General features: G+C 49.4%; 1 protein-coding gene across 1 annotated transcript in view; it reads left to right on the top strand.

Moving 5' to 3' along the window:
• Positions 1–14311, top strand: part of LOC110508261 (PDZ domain-containing protein GIPC1) — a 50255-nt gene that overhangs the window by 28998 nt on the left and 6946 nt on the right. Inside the window, exon 2 of the mRNA XM_036966534.2 lies at positions 4461–4646. Within this exon, the coding sequence (XP_036822429.1) occupies positions 4461–4646 (186 nt within the window). The remainder of the gene's footprint in view (positions 1–4460; positions 4647–14311) is intronic.

Raw genomic sequence — 14311 nt, 5'->3', positions numbered from 1 at the left:
TGGGTTTCTGACATGATACTCTTTATCTATGGGTTTCTGACATGGTGCCATTTATCTATGGGTTTCTGACATGGTGCCATTTATCTATGGGTTTCTGACATGGTGCCATTTATCTATGGGTTTCTGACATGGTGCCATTTATCTATGGGTTTCTGACATGGTGCCATTTATCTATGGGTTTCTGACATGGTGCCATTTATCTATGGGTTTCTGACATGATACCATTTATCTATGGGTTTCTGACATGATACCATTTATCTATGGGTTTCTGACATGATACTCTTTATCTATGGGTTTCTGACATGGTGCCATTTATCTATGGGTTTCTGACATGGTGCCATTTATCTATGGGTTTCTGACATGGTGCCATTTATCTATGGGTTTCTGACATGGTGCCATTTATCTATGGGTTTCTGACATGGTGCCATTTATCTATGGGTTTCTGACATGATACCATTTATCTATGGGTTTCTGACATGATACCATTTATCTATGGGTTTCTGACATGGTACCATTTATCTATGGGTTTCTGACATGATACCATTTATCTATGGGTTTGATAGTGTTTTATTGGAGCCCTTTTGTACTGTCTATGGGTTTGATAGTGTTTTATTGGAGCCCTTTTGTACTGTCATTATTAGCCCTGTGTTTATTTGTTATTTTTATTTAACTAGGCAAGTCAGTAACACACACACAGACACACCCTGTGAAACACACACAGCCCATCTGTGATGTAAGTAGCAGTGGAATAAATGATTGACCAGCGGTAGAGTCCTCCCAGTAGCTTTGGGTGACCAGCGGTAGAGTCCTCCCGGTAGCTTTGGGTGACCAGCGGTAGAGTCCTCCCGGTAGCTTTGGGTGACCAGCGGTAGAGTCCTCCCGGTAGCTTTGGGTGACCAGCGGTAGAGTCCTCCCGGTAGCTTTGGGTGACCAGCGGTAGAGTCCTCCCAGTAGCTTTGGGTGACCAGTGGTAGAGTCCTCCCGGTAGCTTTGGGTGACCAGCGGTAGAGTCCTCCCGGTAGCTTTGGGTGACCAGCGGTAGAGTCCTCCCCGGTAGCTTTGGGTGACCAGCGGTAGAGTCCTCCCGGTAGCTTTGGGTGACCAGCGGTAGAGTCCTCCCGGTAGCTTTGGGTGACCAGCGGTAGAGTCTGTTCCCTTTGGGCCCTGGTTAACAGTAGTTCTCTATACAAGGAATAGTCTTCCATTTTGGACGCAGAGCCTTTCACCAGCCCTCCCAGTGGACTGAGCCATGGTCAGTTTAAAGGCCTTTTAAATCAGGCCTCAAACAGATCCCATTACCAACACCCCCTGGGTCTGCCACGAGGTTCCTACTGAAGGTGTGAAGCCAGATCTCTGCTGCATCACTGGCGCTGGTAGAAAGGTCACCTTCCTCATCTGCTCTACCAGTGGGAATAGGACATGACCAAAGAATAAACACATGACTCACTCATTAATGATTTCTCTGTTAACACGCTGACGCTCACACTGAAAATAAACTTTGAACTCAAGGCTTGAATCGCTGACGGACATCAGGGAATGCTGTCTTATCGCTGCACCGTGCCACCTGGGTCCTTTCCCAGTACTATCGCTGCACCGTGCCACCTGGGTCCTCTCCCAGGACTATCGCTGCACCGTGCCACCTGGGTCCTCTCCCAGGACTATCGCTGCACCGTGCCACCTGGGTCCTCTCCCAGTACTATCGCTGCACCGTGCCACCTGGGTCCTCTCCCAGTACCATCGCTGCACCGTGCCACCTGGGTCCTCTCCCAGGACTATCGCTGCACCGTGCCACCTGGGTCCTCTCCCAGGACTATCGCTGCACCGTGCCACCTGGGTCCTCTCCCAGGACTATCGCTGCACCGTGCCACCTGGGTCCTCTCCCAGTACTATCGCTGCACCGTGCCACCTGGGTCCTCTCCCAGTACTATCGCTGCACCGTGCCACCTGGGTCCTCTCCCAGGACTATCGCTGCACCGTGCCACCTGGGTCCTCTCCCAGTACTATCGCTGCACCGTGCCACCTGGGTCCTCTCCCAGTACTATCGCTGCACCGTGCCACCTGGGTCCTCTCCCAGTACTATCGCTGCACCGTGCCACCTGGGTCCTCTCCCAGTACTATCGCTGCACCGTACCACCTGGGTCCTCTCCCAGGACTATCGCTGCACCGTGCCACCTGGGTCCTCTCCCAGGACTATCGCTGCACCGTGCCACCTGGGTCCTCTCCCAGGACTATCGCTGCACCGTGCCACCTGGGTCCTCTCCCAGTACTATCGCTGCACCGTGCCACCTGGGTCCTCTCCCAGTACTATCGCTGCACCGTGCCACCTGGGTCCTCTCCCAGTACTATCGCTGCACCGTGCCACCTGGGTCCTCTCCCAGTACTATCGCTGCACCGTGCCACCTGGGTCCTCTCCCAGTACTATCGCTGCACCGTGCCACCTGGGTCCTCTCCCAGGACTATCGCTGCACCGTGCCACCTGGGTCCTCTCCCAGGACTATCGCTGCACCGTGCCACCTGGGTCCTCTCCCAGTACCATCGCTGCACCGTGCCACCTGGGTCCTCTCCCAGGACTATCGCTGCACCGTGCCACCTGGGTCCTCTCCCAGGACTATCGCTGCACCGTGCCACCTGGGTCCTCTCCCAGTACCATCGCTGCACCGTGCCACCTGGGTCCTCTCCCAGTACCATCGCTGCACCGTGCCACCTGGGTCCTCTCCCAGGACTATCGCTGCACCGTGCCACCTGGGTCCTCTCCCAGGACTATCGCTGCACCGTGCCACCTGGGTCCTCTCCCAGTACCATCGCTGCACCGTGCCACCTGGGTCCTCTCCCAGGACTATCGCTGCACCGTGCCACCTGGGTCCTCTCCCAGGACTATCGCTGCACCGTGCCACCTGGGTCCTCTCCCAGTACCATCGCTGCACCGTGCCACCTGGGTCCTCTCCCAGGACTATCGCTGCACCGTGCCACCTGGGTCCTCTCCCAGTACCGTCAAGAAATGTATTTTAAAAAATGAATTAAAATAAAACACTAATATACACTGTGTATAGAAAACATTGAGAACACCTTCCTAATATTGAATTGGAACCTACCTTTTGCCCTCAGAACAGCCACAATTCGTCGGTGCATGGACTCTACGAGGTGCTGAAAGTGTTCCACAGTTGTGTCAAGATGGCCGGATTTATTTTTGGTGGTGGACCATTCTTGATACAGACGGGAAACTGTTGAGTGTGAAAGAACTAGCAGCATTACCATACCCCGTTCAAGGTCTTGCCCATTCACCCTCTGAATGGCACACATACATACTGTACACAATCCATGTCTCAATTGTCTCAACACTTAAAAATCCTTATTTAACCCGTCTCCTTCCGTTCATCTACACTGATTTGAAGTGGATTTAACAAGTGACATCCAATAAGGGATCATAGCTTTCACCTGGATTCACCTGGTCAGTCTATGTCATGGAAAGAGCAGGTGTTCCTAATGTTTTGTCCACTCAGAGTGTCTCGATCAGAAAGTATTCACCCCCCCCCCCCCCCCCCCCCGAGACAATATCATAGTTAATGATATTATGAATAGGAAAGGCTGAGTTATGTCGCATGTGCAGTTAACAATCATATATGGGAATATCTGCTCAATCCAAATGTACAACCAACTGACTGCAGCGTTACTGCAAAAAATGGAGGAGGAAGGTGGAAGGGGGAGAAGGTAGGGAACTTGTCTGTCCTCCCTGAGTTATAAACCAAAATTGGCAACAACAAAAAAATGTCAGAAAGAGTTTAACTTGAGGACCAAAATGTTGACCGAGGCTCCATACAGGTTGCAAAATTAGTTAGGAAGAGATTTTTTGATGTTCCAATTCCGTGGCACATGGTTTTATCAACTGTCTCTCTGTCTCTTCGTGTGTCTCCAGATCCTGTTCATTAATATGTCTGTCTGTCTGTCTGTCTGTCTCTCTCCAGATCCTGCTCATTAATATGTCTGTCTGTCTCTCTCCAGATCCTGCTCATTAATATGTCTGTCTGTCTGTCTCTCTCCAGATCCTGTTCATTAATATGTCTGTCTGTCTGTCTCTCTCCAGATCATGTTCATTAATATGTCTGTCTGTCTGTCTGTCTCTCTCCAGATCCTGTTCATTAATATGTCTGTCTGTCTCTCTCCAGATCCTGTTCATTAATATGTCTGTCTGTCTCTGTCTCTCTCCAGATCCTGTTCATTAATATGTCTGTCTGTCTGTCTCTCTCCAGATCCTGTTCATTAATATGTCTGTCTGTCTGTCTGTCTGTCTCTCTCCAGATCCTGTTCATTAATATGTCTGTCTGTCTCTCTCCAGATCCTGTTCATTAATATGTCTGTCTGTCTCTGTCTCTCTCCAGATCCTGTTCATTAATATGTCTGTCTGTCTGTCTCTCTCCAGATCCTGTTCATTAATATGTCTGTCTGTCTCTGTCTCTCTCCAGATCCTGTTCTGTACATTGAACACCCATAAGATCGACATGGAGAAGCTGCTTGGTGGTCAGATCGGCCTGGAGGACTTTATATTTGCCCACATTAAAGGGATTAAGAAGGAGGTGGAGGTGTTTAAATCAGAGGAGGCCCTGGGCCTCACCATCACAGACAACGGGGCGGGATACGCCTTCATCAAGGTAGGATTTTTTTTTTAAATAGAGAGAGATTTTATTGAGATATGAAAGATAGGAGAGTTTGCGAGTCAGAATGGCTGTGGTTCGGAGCATAACCGATCCTGACTAGTCTCCCAGTCCTTTACATGTGCCAGGGTCCCGAGTACTAACTGCTTGACTACTCAGGCCACATCAAGGTAGGATACAATCAATCAATCCATAAAATCTAGTCAATCAACCAATAAAATATATCAATTGAATTGCAACTAATCTATTTATTATAGAAGGTTAAATCATTACAATCACAGGGCTGTCACTTCTATTAGGCAGTTATTATAGACGATAGATATATGATCAGGACTTGGGTGTCAATTATGTAGTGAAGTAAAAAAAATTGTTGGGATATAGTTTAGTACTACCTTAAGGCTGGTCTTAGAGAGGCTAGTTTAGTACTACCTTAAGGCTGGTCTTAGAGAGGCTAGTTTAGTACTACCTGGTCTTAGAGAGGCTAGTTTAGTACTACCTGGTCTTAGAGAGGCTAGTTTAGTACTACCTGGTCTTAGAGAGGCTAGTTTAGTACTAACTAAGGCTGGTCTTAGAGAGGCTAGTTTAGTACTACCTGGTCTTAGAGAGGCTAGTTTAGTACTACCTTAAGGCTGGTTTTAGAGAGGCTAGTTTAGTACTATCGTAAGGCTGGTCTTAGAGAGGCTAGTTTAGTACTACCTTAAGGCTGGTCTTAGAGAGGCTAGTTTAGTACTACCTGGTCTTAGAGAGGCTAGTTTAGTACTACCTGGTCTTAGAGAGGCTAGTTTAGTACTACCTTAAGGCTGGTCTTAGAGAGGCTAGTTTAGTACTACCTGGTCTTAGAGAGGCTAATTTAGTACTACCTGGTCTTAGAGAGGCTAGTTTAGTACTAACTTAAGGCTGGTTTTATGATCAAAGTTTTCCACCAACATCTTGTACAGACAGCAACAATAATGGCGTCTTTTTCTAGGCACTAACAGAGGCTAACGCCACCTTGACTCGCTGGCCAAAGTCTATGGTAGAACCACACCCCCCCCCCCCCCAAAAGGAATGGCTGAAGGAAACAGCGGTATTAATGTCAGGGTTTTATGACGACAAGCTGATGGGCTCTATAGGCTAGTGTGTAAAACATTGCTCCAAGACACCCCCTTGTGTTGGTGAAGCGTCACGGTATCTTCGGAGCATTTACACCAGAGCTTTTCTTACTGTTTTGATTAGTCAGCGTTTTACAGAACAGACTGACCCCGGGTACACGAATCAGTTTCAGGGAAAAGATGGACTATAGTATCTTTGTATCTACTGAATGCAGTTTGGGTCAATTATTGTACCTATATAATCTGTTTATTGTTGCCAGCACTAGTTCACCAGGGCCCGGTTTCCCATTAGCGATGAAAATTAGACTTACGAATGTTTTTATTTTCTAACGATGCCTCTTTCCGACAACGGCCGAAGATGTATCGTGTGTTTTCCCAGAACACCACACTGAGAGAACGTTCACTAAGTGTGTTGTTGAGGCGTAGCGTTGATACTGATAGGATGGAAAGAAAGGGAGCTCTCAGATCAGCTTTCTCCATTCAAATCTGACCTTTAACATTAGAATTATTTCACCAAACTGACAATGGATCAGCTTTCTCCATTCAAATTTTACCTTAATGGTCAAATCCACTCAAACTATCTCTAGCGCCGTTTTGCATCAGTTCACGGTTGATTCAGTTCCAACATGTTTTGCATGTCAGTTATCAAGATATTGGACTTTCAAGAAGCAAAGTGTCACGGGTCGCGTCATCGTGATGATGATGCAACATTTAGAATTGATTGACAATACTGACGACCAATCCGCTCCTAGAGAGAGACATTATTGAGGCGGCTTATTCTAATGCGTATCCAATTAAAATGCTCTAAATCCCAGATCTGGCACATCATCGCACGTTAGGCTACACATCATGAGATATATTGAGACTAATTACAGACAGTAGCCTACAAGTAACAAAATAGAACTCTATTGAAGGAACATTAAATGTATTTTGATATGATTGAATTATATACAGTAGGCCTATGTTGTTATGGTGAGTGAATGAGGACCCAAAAGCGAATCAACTTAAACAGAGCTTCTTTAATTACCAAACATAGGTAGGCTCAGATGGACCGGCAGATTCCGACAGGACAGGACAAGGTTACAGCAAACATGACGACAGTCTGGTTCAGGCATGAATGACACAAACAAACAAGAATCCGACAAGGACAGGAGCAGAAACAGAGAGAGATATTGGGACCTAATCAGAGGGAAAAAAGGGAACAGGTGGGGAACGGGGTGAATGGGTAGTTAGAGGAGACAAGGGACAGCTGGGGGAAAGCGGGGGAGAAAAGGTAACCTAACACGACCAGCAGAGGGAGACAGGGTGAAGGGAAAGGACAGAGACAAGACAACATGACAGTACATGACAGTACCCCCCCACTCACCGAGCGCCTCCTGGCGCACTCGAGGAGGAAACCTGGCGGCAACGGAGGAAATCATCAATCAGCGCACGGTCCAGCACGTCCCGAGAGGGAACCCAACTCCTCTCCTCAGGACCGTACCCCTCCCAGTCAACTAGGTACTGATGACCACGGCCCCGAGGACGCATGTCCAAGATTTTACGGACCCTGTAGATAGGTGCGCCCTCGACAAGGATGGGGGGGGGGGGGGAAGACGAGCGGGGGCGCGAAGAACGGGCTTAACACAGGAGACATGGAAGACCGGGTGGACGCGACGAAGATATCGCGGAAGAAGAAGTCGCACTGCGACAGGATTAATGACCTGAGAGATACGGAATGGACCAATGAACCGCGGGGTCAACTTGCGAGAAGCCGTCTTAAGGGGAAGGTTCTGAGTGGAGAGCCAAACTCTCTGACCGCGACAATATCTAGGGCTCTTAGTTCTACGCTTATTAGCAGCTCTCACAGTCTGCGCCCTATAACGGCAAAGTGCAGACCTGACCCTCTTCCAGGTGCGCTCGCAACGTTGGACAAAAGCCTGAGCGGAGGGGACGCTGGACTCGGCGAACTGAGATGAGAACAACGGAGGCTGGTACCCGAGGCTACTCTGAAAAGGAGATAGCCCGGTCGCAGACGAAGGAAGCGAGTTGTGGGCGTATTCTGCCCAGGGGAGCTGTTCTGACCAAGACGCAGGGTTGCGAAAAGAAAGACTGCGTAAGATGCGACCAATAGTCTGATTGGCCCGTTCTGCTTGACCGTTAGACTGGGGGTGAAAGCCGGAAGAGAGACTGACGGAAGCCCCAATCAAACGGCAAAACTCCCTCCAAAATTGAGACGTGAATTGCGGACCTCTGTCCGAAACGACGTCTGACGGAAGGCCATGAATTCTGAAAACATTCTCGATGATGATTTGTGCCGTCTCTTTAGCAGAAGGAAGCTTAGCAAGGGGAATGAAATGAGCCGCATTAGAGAACCTATCGACAACCGTAAGAATAACAGTCTTCCCCGCTGACGAAGGCAGTCCGGTGACAAAATCTAAGGCGATGTGAGACCACGGTCGAGAGGGAATAGGAAGCGGCCTGAGACGGCCGGCAGGAGGAGAGTTACCGGACTTAGTCTGCGCGCAGACCGAACAAGCAGCCACGAAACGACGCGTGTCATGCTCCCGGGTGGGCCACCAGAAACGCTGGCGAATGGAAGCAAGCGTACCCCGAACGCCAGGGTGGCCGGCTAACTTGGCAGAGTGAGCCCACTGAAGAACGGCCAGACGAGTAGGAACGGGAACGAAAAGAAGGTTCCTAGGACAAGCGCGCGGCGACGGAGTTTGAGTGAGTGCTTGCTTTACCTGCCTCTCAATTCCCCAGACAGTCAACCCGACAACACGCCCCTCAGGGAGAATCCCCTCGGGGTCAGTGGAGGCTACTGAAGAACTGAAGAGACGAGACAAAGCATCAGGCTTGGTGTTCTTAGAGCCCGGACGATAAGAAATCACGAACTCGAAACGAGCGAAAAACAGCGCCCAACGCGCCTGACGCGCATTAAGTCGTTTGGCAGAACGGATGTACTCAAGGTTCCTATGGTCAGTCCAAACGACAAAAGGAACGGTCGCCCCCTCCAACCACTGTCGCCATTCGCCTAGGGCTAACCGGATGGCGAGCAGTTCGCGGTTACCCACATCATAGTTACGTTCCGACGGCGACAGGCGATGAGAAAAATACGCGCATGGGTGGACCTTGTCGTCAGAGAGGGAGCGCTGAGAAAGGATGGCTCCCACTCCCACCTCTGACGCGTCAACCTCGACAACGAACTGTCTAGAGACGTCAGGTGTAACAAGGATAGGAGCGGATGTAAAACGATTCTTGAGGAGATCAAAAGCTCCCTGGGCGGAAACGGACCACTTAAAGCACGTCTTGACAGAAGTAAGGGCTGTGAGAGGAGCTGCCACCTGACCGAAATTACGGATGAAACGACGATAGAAGTTCGCGAAGCCGAGAAAGCGCTGCAGCTCGACGCGTGACTTAGGGACGGGCCAATCAATGACAGCTTGGACCTTAGCGGGATCCATCTTAATGCCTTCAGCGGAAATAACAGAACCGAGAAATGTGACGGAGGAGGCATGAAAAGTGCACTTCTCAGCCTTCACAAAAAGACAATTCTCTAAAAGGCGCTGGAGGACACGTCGAACGTGCTGAACATGAATCTGGAGTGACGGTGAAAAAATCAGGATATCGTCAAGGTAAACGAAAACAAAGATGTTCAGCATGTCTCTCAGGACATCATTGACTAATGCCTGAAAGACAGCTGGAGCGTTAGCGAGGCCGAAAGGAAGAACCCGGTATTCAAAGTGCCCTAACGGAGTGTTAAACGCCGTCTTCCACTCGTCCCCCTCCCTGATGCGCACGAGATGGTAAGCGTTACGAAGGTCCAACTTAGTGAAAAACCTGGCTCCCTGCAGGATCTCGAAGGCTGAAGACATAAGAGGAAGCGGATAACGATTCTTCACTGTTATGTCATTCAGCCCTCGATAATCTATGCAGGGGCGCAGAGACCCGTCCTTCTTCTTGACAAAAAAAAACCCCGCTCCGGCGGGAGAGGAGGAGGGGACTATGGTACCGGCGTCAAGAGCTACAGACAAATAATCTTCGAGAGCCTTACGTTCGGGAGCCGACAGAGAGTATAGTCTACCCCGGGGGGGGGGTGGTTCCCGGAAGGAGATCAATACTACAATCATACGACCGGTGTGGAGGAAGAGAGGTGGCCCTGGACCGACTGAACACCGTGCGCAGATCGTGATATTCCTCCGGCACCCCTGTCAAATCACCAGGCTCCTCCTGTGAAGAAGAGACAGAGGAAACAGGAGGGATAGCAGACATTAAACATTTCACATGACAAGAGACGTTCCAGGAGAGGATAGAATTACTAGACCAATTAATGGAAGGATTATGACAAACTAGCCAGGGATGGCCCAAAACAACAGGTGTAAAAGGTGAACGAAAAATTAAAAAAGAAATGGTTTCACTATGATTACCAGAAACAGTGAGGGTTAAAGGTAGCGTCTCACGCTGAATCCTGGGGAGAGGACTACCATCCAGGGCGAACAAGGCCGTGGGCTCCTTTAACTGTCTGAGAGGAATGTCATGTTCCCGAGCCCAGGTCTCGTCCATAAAACAGCCCTCCGCCCCAGAGTCTATTAAGGCACTGCAGGAAGCTGACGAACCGGTCCAGCGTAGATGGACCGACAAGGTAGTGCAGGATCTTGAAGGAGAGACAGGAGTAGTAGCGCTCACCAGTAGCCCTCCGCTTACTGACGAGCTCTGGCCTTTTACTGGACATGAAGTGACAAAATGACCAGCGGAACCGCAATAGAGACAGAGGCGGTTGGTGATTCTCCGTTCCCTCTCCTCAGTCGAGATGCGGATACCTCCCAGCTGCATGGGCTCAGCACCCGAGCCGGCAGAGGAAGATGGTAGTGATGCGGAGAGGGAGGCGACGGAGAGCGCGAGCTCCTTTCCACGAGCTCGGTGACGAAGATCAACCCGTCGCTCAATGCGAATAGCGAGTTCAATCAAGGAATCCACGCTGGAAGGAACCTCCCGGGAGAGAATCTCATCCTTTACCTCTGCGCGGAAACCCTCCAGAAGACGAGCGAGCAAGGCCGGCTCGTTCCAGCCACTGGAGACAGCAAGAGTGCGAAACTCAATAGAGTAGTCTGTTATGGATCGATTGCCTTGACATAGGGAAGACAGGGCCCTGGAAGCCTCCTCCCCAAAAACAGATCGATCAAAAACCCGTATCATCTCCTCCTTAAAGTCTTGATACTGGTTAGTACACTCAGCCCTTGCCTCCCAGATTGCCGTGCCCCACTCACGAGCCCGTCCAATAAGGAGAGATATGACGTAGGCGACACGAGCAGTGCTCCTGGAGTAAGTGTTGGGCTGGAGAGAAAACACAATATCACACTGGGTGAGGAACGAGCGGCATTCAGTGGGCTCCCCAGAGTAACACGGCGGGTTATTGATTCTGGGCTCCGGAGATTCGAAAGCCCTGGAAGTGGCCGGTGGATCGAGGCGGAGATGGTGAACCTGTTCTGTGAGGTTGGAGACTTGGGTGGCCAGGGTCTCAACGGCATGTCGAGCAGCAGACAATTCCTGCTTGTGTCTGCCTAGCATCGCTCCCTGGATCTCGACGGCTGAGTGGAGAGGATCCGAAGTCGCTGGGTCCATTCTTGGTCGGATTCTTCTGTTATGGTGAGTGAATGAGGACCCAAAAGCGAATCAACTTAAACAGAGCTTCTTTAATTACCAAACATAGGTAGGCTCAGATGGACCGGCAGATTCCGACAGGACAGGACAAGGTTACAGCAAACATGACGACAGTCTGGTTCAGGCATGAATGACACAAACAAACAAGAATCCGACAAGGACAGGAGCAGAAACAGAGAGAGATATTGGGACCTAATCAGAGGGAAAAAAGGGAACAGGTGGGGAACGGGGTGAATGGGTAGTTAGAGGAGACAAGGGACAGCTGGGGGAAAGCGGGGGAGAAAAGGTAACCTAACACGACCAGCAGAGGGAGACAGGGTGAAGGGAAAGGACAGAGACAAGACAACATGACAGTACATGACATATGTAGCGTATACTGTAGGCTATTCATTTTTTTAATGCAGTTGTAACAGTATAACTTTAGACCGTCCCCTCGCCCATACCCGGGCGTGAACCAGGGACCCTCTGCACACATCAACAACAGTCACCCTCGAAGCATCGTTACCCATCTCTCCACAAAAGCCGCGGCCCTTGCTGAGCAAGGGGAACCACTACTTCAAGGTCTCAGAGCGAGTGACGTCACCGATTGAAACGCTACTTAGCGCCGCACCGCTAACTAAGCTAGACATTACACATCCGTCACACATGATGACGCTATTTAGCGCGCACCACCGCTAACTAAGCTAGCCGTTTCACATCCGTTACACATGATGACGCTATTTAGCGCGCACCACCGCTAACTAAGCTAGCCGTTTCACATCCGTTACACATGATGACGCTATTTAGCGCGCACCACCGCTAACTAAGCTAGCCGTTTCACATCCGTTACACATGATGGCGCTATTTAGCGCGCACCACCGCTAACTAAGCTAGCCGTTTCACATCTGTTACACATGATGACGCTATTTAGCGCGCACCACCGCTAACTAAGCTAGCCGTTTCACATCCGTTACACATGATGACGCTATTTAGCGTTACACAGTCATCTCGGTTATCATTTGAAGCTTCTTTTTATCCTTCGATTTGTTTGTAACATTTACAAAGACATTGGCAACTTTGTTCTGATGTTACCAACGGTCACAGAGAGACAGATAAACATCTTGATTCTATGTTTAGCGGAGAACTTGTGTGTATAAAGTGACGCTGGAGGGCAAAAAAAGCATCTTACGACGCTCTCCGTTGTTCTAGAGTGGTCTGAGGAAGAGGTTGGATTTACGAGTGTTTTCAAGAGCAACTTTAGTAACGATGGTTTTGGGAAACAGCTCGTAGACTTAACGATGCTCCTACTTTTTGGGAAACCGGGCCCTGGTCATATTCCTTGGTGAATAAAAGTGCCTCTGATTTGTGGTTCTGAAGGAACCTGGTCGGTCATAAAGCTGGTTCTAATTGTGGTTCTGAAGGAACCTGGTCGGTCATAAAGCTGGTTCTATTTGTGGTTCTGAAGGAACCTGGTCGGTCATAAAGCTGGTTCTATTTGTGGTTCTGAAGGAACCTGGTCGGTCATAAAGCTGACTGTGGTTCTGTAGGGGCCTGGTCGGTCATAAAGCCGACTGTGGTTCTGTAGGGACCTGGTCGGTCATAAAGCTGGTTCTATTTGTGGTTCTGAAGGAACCTGGTCGGTCATAAAGCTGGTTCTATTTGTGGTTCTGAAGGAATCTGGTCGGTCATAAAGCTGGTTCTATTTGTGGTTCTGAAGGAACTTGGTCGGTCATAAAGCTGACTGTGGTTCTGTAGGGGCCTGGTCGGTCATAAAGCCGACTGTGGTTCTGTAGGGACCTGGTCGGTCATAAAGCTTGTTCTATTTGTGGTTCTGAAGGAACCTGGTCGGTCATAAAGCTGACTGTGATTCTGAAGGGACCTGGTCGGTCATAAAGCTGGTTGTGGTTCTGAAAGAACCTGGTCGGTCATAAAGCTGGTTCTATTTGTGGTTCTGAAGGAACCTGGTCGGTCATAAAGCTGGTTGTGGTTCTGAAGGGACCTGGTCGGTCATAAAGCTGGTTGTGGTTCTGAAAGAACCTGGTCGGTCATAAAGCTGGTTCTATTTGTGGTTCTGAAGGAACCTGGTCGGTTATAAAGCTGGTTGTGGTTCTGAAGGGACCTGGTCGGTCATAAAGCTGGTTGTGGTTCTGAAAGAACCTGGTCGGTCATAAAGCTGGTTCTATTTGTGGTTCTGAAGGAACCTGGTCGGTCATAAAGCTGACTGTGGTTCTGAAAGAACCTGGTCGGTCATAAAGCTGGTTCTATTTGTGGTTCTGAAGGAACCTGGTCGGTTATAAAGCTGGTTGTGGTTCTGAAGGAACCTGGTCGGTCATAAAGCTGGTTCTGAAGGGACCTGGTCGGTCATAAAGCTGACTGTGGTTCTGAAGGGACCTGGTCGGTCAGAAAGCTGGTTGTGGTTCTGAAGGAACCTGGTCGGTCATAAAGCTGGTTGTGGTTCTGAAGGGACCTGGTCGGTCATAAAGCTGACTGTGGTTCTGAAGGGACCTGGTCGGTCATAAAGCGGGTTGTGGTTCTGAAGGAACCTGGTCGGTCATAAAGCTGACTGTGGTTCTGAAGGGACCTGGTCGGTCATAAACATTTGGGAGGGACCGTACTGGTTCAGTGAACCTCCCTCTCATTCCTTAACAGACTCAGCCTGTATTAAGTGGATCATTCATATTCACACAGAACCAAAACCCGTCCAGGACCGTGCAGATTATCCTAAATTAGGAGATAAATCTGCATTGCACATATATATTTTCTTTATTTCAACTCTTTGAAGCCTCTCATTATCAGAGAAGCCTTTCAACTAGTCCTCTATAGAAACTATGGATCTTGATATTTAACTAGTCCTCTATAGAAACTATGGATCTTGATGTTTAACTAGTCCTCTATAGAAACTATAGATCTTGATATTTAACTAGTCCTCTGTAGAAACTATAGATCTTG

Source organism: Oncorhynchus mykiss, chromosome 28 (genome assembly GCF_057628025.1).
Source record: "Oncorhynchus mykiss isolate SJ-2025 chromosome 28, ASM5762802v1, whole genome shotgun sequence".
Taxonomy (NCBI): domain Eukaryota; kingdom Metazoa; phylum Chordata; class Actinopteri; order Salmoniformes; family Salmonidae; genus Oncorhynchus; species Oncorhynchus mykiss.
The sequence above is the reverse complement of the archived record's forward strand: the minus strand, read 5'-3'. Positions and strand labels throughout refer to the sequence as shown.